The 5146-nt window shown below is 42.9% G+C and overlaps 1 protein-coding gene across 1 annotated transcript; it reads right to left on the reverse strand.

Moving 5' to 3' along the window:
* Window positions 1-302: 302 nt before the first annotated feature.
* On the reverse strand, window positions 303-3561 carry DIT1 (dicarboxylate transporter 1). Its single transcript, XM_086229092.1, has 3 exons — window positions 2297-3561; window positions 1217-1438; window positions 303-1029 (listed from the first exon to the last, which is right to left on the reverse strand). The coding sequence occupies exons 1-3, from the start codon at window positions 3398-3400 to the stop codon at window positions 667-669; spliced, it is 1689 nt and encodes a 562-aa protein (XP_086085218.1). The 5' UTR covers window positions 3401-3561; the 3' UTR covers window positions 303-666.
* Between the last annotated feature and the right edge of the window lie 1585 nt (window positions 3562-5146).

Consider the following 5146-nt stretch of genomic DNA (forward strand, 5'->3'; position numbering starts at 1 on the left):
CTCAGCCAATTAAACATCTGGTGTAACTGTAATAATGTTGGTCAATGACACTAGAATCAAATGTAGCTTCCATGTTAAAAGTATGCATATTGTGTTTGACGTTTACTAATAAATTCCTTGGAGTGCAGTAATAACATATCTGCAGACAAGATCATCTGTTTGCTGACTTCCAATCCAAGCTTTCAGTGCTTTACCCCCCCTTCAGCTTGAGTATTAAACAAGATGATAATATAGTATTAAACTGCAAAACAGTGGGTTATACAGAGAAATTAAACCTTAATCAGATTTTCTGAAGGAGATAATGCACAGTATCAAATTCCAACTAAAAATAATATGTTGAAGCGATTAGCCCATGTTCTTTGTATGCCACTGAGAAAATACATGTGGCACAAGATAAGGGTACAACAAGCATACATCAAATGAAGACAACTGCAATTGCTACGTCAAAATTTGGGGTACATTTTCTAATTTCTGCTCTAAAATAGACCTCCTATGTATATCAATCTTTCACCCCAAAGGTCTCCCTCAAGTGACCAAAGATTATTTCCATGTAAAAGAATAAAAAGGAAGATCAACAGTGTGCTTCAAATACGTGAAACTGCATCTGAGTGAACAAACATCCAAAACAACAACTGTTAGGTCGGCAAATTTTCATGGCCAACCCCTTTACCACAAGCCAATAAACTTCCACCAAACCCCACCAATTCCGAGCCAAATAATGATATTGACCACAGATATAAGGAATCCATAGCCCCACCACTGGGCAAGCGGAACATAGTTAGCACCATAGAAAACAGGTGCTGACCCAATGCCATAATGGGTAAGGCCACCCATGAGGTTGGAGAGGAATGCAAGCACCATTGCTCCAAAGTATGGTGGAGTACCAAGAGCACTAGCAACTGACAAGAATGCTGTAAACATTGCACCAATATGAGCAGCTCCACTGGCAAAGAAGTAGTGAGAGTAGAAATAGAGAAGAACCAGAATACCAAAGGATAGCTGCCATGAAAGACCCAATCCGCCAACAAACTGTAGAAAGAGCAAAATGGTTGTTGATGAATAAATACTTTCACAACTTATCATGAAATATCCTCATCATAAGAACAAACAAAAAAAATGTATGCTCATCTTAACTGCCAAACTACACAAATGTTAAACAGTGGTGACATCAAAAGCATCAACAACTAGCTAGGCCCAAGCAGAAAAGAAGACAAACCTTAACCACAGTTTGGCTAAACCAGGAGATAAGACCATATTTGTTGAGATACCCAGCCATTGCAATGAGAGCAGCAAACCAAGTCAGGGTGTCCCAGGCAACTGATTCAGCTAAGCACTCCTTCCATGTAACAACACCAGTCACAAGGAGAACAGATAATCCCAGAATGGCAGCTGTAACGGCATCCACATTCAACACTCCTCCAAAAATCCAAAGCCCCACCTGATATTTTACAGAGAAAAGAGGAGGGAGACTATGAACATAAAGATTTTTAAATGACAAGATAGATTTACATATGCATCCACATGAACAGTATGCACCAACATGTTTGTCTACATGTATTAGTAAAGGGAAATAATTTGACACCGCCAAGTGAGTTACCGCAATAATATTTTCAAGCTAAAGTAATCAGCATGGCATAGGAGAGACAAAATTGTGAGGTACAACCCCCATCTCCTCAGAAGCAAGCGTATCAAGGGTAAACTACAAAATTGAAGAGGCAAGATGCCCCAAGGAGAAATGGAAGGAAGCAGCCAAAAACGTTCCCACCCAACACCCCGAGTTGGTAGATAATTCAGGTAAATTTGAAACGTTGAACCACATAAAATAAAATTCCTCCCAACTAACCCTACCAGGAAATAGGTTCAGAATTGTTAGTCTTGCATGAGAAGCCCCACTTGGTGCAACAAAACATCAACAAAAGTATTTGGTTATATAGGGACCCTTGTCAGCCAGTTAATTTCTCAAACAACATAAAATTCAGTTACCCCAGAACGAATTCACCTTGATGCTTCCTCAGAACAAAGTTGAAAGTAGATGAGTCAAATTTTCATGTGTTGAATGCATACCATGTCAAATGGGAATACCAGCAACAGAAGAACTGCTTTCAGTCTATTAGCAATCATCACTAGACAAACTAAACCAAACCCGTCCCAATGCATATAAAAACTAGCTAATGAACGAACCTATAAACTTACCCAAATTTAAGCGCATACAATCTACGAACAAATACAAGAAACCAACTACATTTGCACAATGAACGAATTGCATTGGTAACTGAAAAGAAAACAGAATCAGTACCGTAAGAAGCAGAGTCCCGGCCATTATAATCTCATTGTTGGTCATTGGCCCCATCTTCGCCAGCCTCTCCCTCGCAAGCTTGGGCGCGTCGGGGCTGCTCTTCACCGACGGCGGGTAAATCACGTACAACAGCAGCGGCACCACAATCAACGACACCAAACCAGGCACAATCGCCGCCTTAGCCCAATCGGTCCACCCTATCGTCTGCTTAATCGTGTTGAATGTCAAATTCGCGCTCAAAGGATTGGCGGCCATTGCAGTCAAGAACATGGCCGACGAAATCACCGAAGTCTGGAAACACGTGAGCATCAGCCACGACCCCAACTTGCCCTCGGTCCCGTCGCCGACATTGCTACCGCAGGCGACGCAGAGCGATTTCACCAGCGGCAAGAAGATTCCTCCGGCTCGAGCCGAGACCGAGGGAATCGCCGGGGCTAACAAGGCCTCGCTGAAGACCAGACTGTACCCTAACCCTAGCGACGAGCTACCGAACAAGGAGACGAACTGGTAAGCGATTCGGTTTCCGAGTCCGGTTTTGATGAACCCTCGGGCGAAGAAAAAGGCGAGAGCTATGAGCCACGGGATCGGGTCGCCGAAGGCGGAGAAGGCCGCAGAAAACGTCAGCGTTTTGGTGAGGACTGAAGCGCCGAGGCCTAAAAGAGCCACCGCGCCGAGAGGCAGAGGTTGGGTTATGATTCCGACGATGGTGGCGAGGAAAATCGCCAGGAGCTGCCACGCGTTCTTCGAGACTCCTGCAGGGGTCGGGACGAACCAGAGGATTATTCCCGTCGCGATGGACGCGATTAGAGGCTTCATCGCGGCGCCTTGCCATGGTTGCTTGGTGGGAGTAATCGAAGAAGAAGAACCGCCGGTTGTTGCAGCGGCTTTGACGGTGAAACCGCGGCCAGAGGTGGCGGGTTCGGCGAGTTTGGGGAAGGCAATGAGAGGGCTGAGGGCTTTGTTGAAACCGAGAGCGGCGGTTTTAAGTGGGACCCGGCGTGTTTGGGAGGTCGAAAACGGTTTTAGAAGTCGCGATTTCGGGAAGGGAGAACGGGATCTGAGAGAGGGGAGGGTGGGGGAGGTGGTGAGGGCGAGGGACGCCATTGGTGGGAACCGGTTGGGATCTGCTGTGGCGGAGCTCACAGAAGGAGCAGCAGCATGTGGATTTCTGTTGTTGTGTGACACTCTGTCAAAATGGAGCCGTTTAAGGGGGAGAGGGAGGGGTATTTATCTCAAAGTGGTGGACTCATCTGGACCGTTGGATTTAGAGTTTTATTTTTGGGGGCTTTGGAAATGCCGTCTGTACTGGACCGTCTGGTGGTTGGTGTGGGTTAAAATCGAAATGTCCGTCAACTGGCTGCCGGATACTGAGTCCACGTGGCGCGAGTTTAGTGGCCTGAGGGTTTAGCTTTTTCTTGTTGAGACGTGGGATGGAGAACGAGAGGAGAGGGACGAATGGAAAGTGATTGGTTCCACGTGGCGCGTTGGGATTGGAGGGGGTGTATTTGTCGGGTCATGAAAAAGGGAACTCTCTGACTATTGGAAAGAGATGGCGCCAACTCGCCAAGGACAGTGGGAGTTGGGAGAGTTTGGAAGCGACAGAGGAGATCTAAAGCCAGGGCCAGTACTTTGAGAGTGTGAAATGACGGAATTGCCACTGTGAGAGTGAAATGAATAGCCACCACACAAGTGCACGTGGCCTTGATGAGCGTCCTGGATCTTGCTGTCCACTGGCTCGAGCTGTGAGTCCACCCAATTTGAACAATCGAACCCTGCCGTTCTGTTCGGTCTGTTTTTGTTTCATTATTATCAATTCTTTTTTAAGATAATTATTTTTTTTTTCATATTCAGTATCTAAACTTTAATGTGGTACATAAATTTTGTTTCATTATTTATTGTGGTACCTAAATTTTTATTCGTGCCAATTGAATATTTAAATTTTTATTTTGTGTTTAATAGATACCAAAATGAATTTTTGTTAAAATTGTCAACAAAAGTTAAGGGCAATATAGTCATTAAAAACAATTATATTTTAATTATTTTATTTATATGTTTAAAATTATAAAAAAAAAAAAACACAACAAACAAAAAAAAACAAAAAATTATAATTAAAATATAATTTTTTTGAAGTGATCATATTGCCCCTAGCTTTTGTTGACAATTTTAACAGAAATTCATTTTGGTACCTATTAGACACAAAATAAAAGTTTAGGTATTCAATTGGGACAAATAAAAGTTTAAGTATCACATTAAGACAAGAATCAAAGTTTAAGTACTAAATATGAAAAAAAAAAAAAAAAAAAACCCTCATTCTTTCCCTTCTTTCTCTTCACTGTCACTCTCTCTCACCTCTATGCATCATCGTCCGGCCATGGATGGCGGTGAGACCCACATCCCCGTGCTCACCCCTCCTCTTTCTTCCTATGGCCACGGATCATCCATCCAATCACCAATGACAACAGAACGACGCGAAAACCAAGAGTTAACTTCGGCGGCGATCTACTTCTTCCAGCCACGACGATGCATTGAACCTATCGGGTTTTGTTCCTCTTGTCGTTCTGAACACGACGATTGTAACACCTCAAATTTTCATGATTTTGGGTTAAGGGTGTTACTAGATAATTTTAAATTAGTTTAGCACTGATTTCTACATTTTGAACACAAATGTGGATTTATTCCATATGGTTAACTTTAAGGAATTGCATTATTTGCTTTACTTGAAATTGTGCACTCATATTAATTATGTCACTTGATTAGTGTTTTCAAAACTAAGAATATGGTCACTTATGCACAACATTTTATACCTAAATGCTTATGTATTAACATGTGATTTATTTACACCTTTGTTCA

The sequence above is a fragment of the Dryas octopetala genome, chromosome 1 (assembly GCF_963921425.1).
Source record: "Dryas octopetala chromosome 1, drDryOcto1.1, whole genome shotgun sequence".
In the NCBI taxonomy this organism is placed as follows: domain Eukaryota; kingdom Viridiplantae; phylum Streptophyta; class Magnoliopsida; order Rosales; family Rosaceae; genus Dryas; species Dryas octopetala.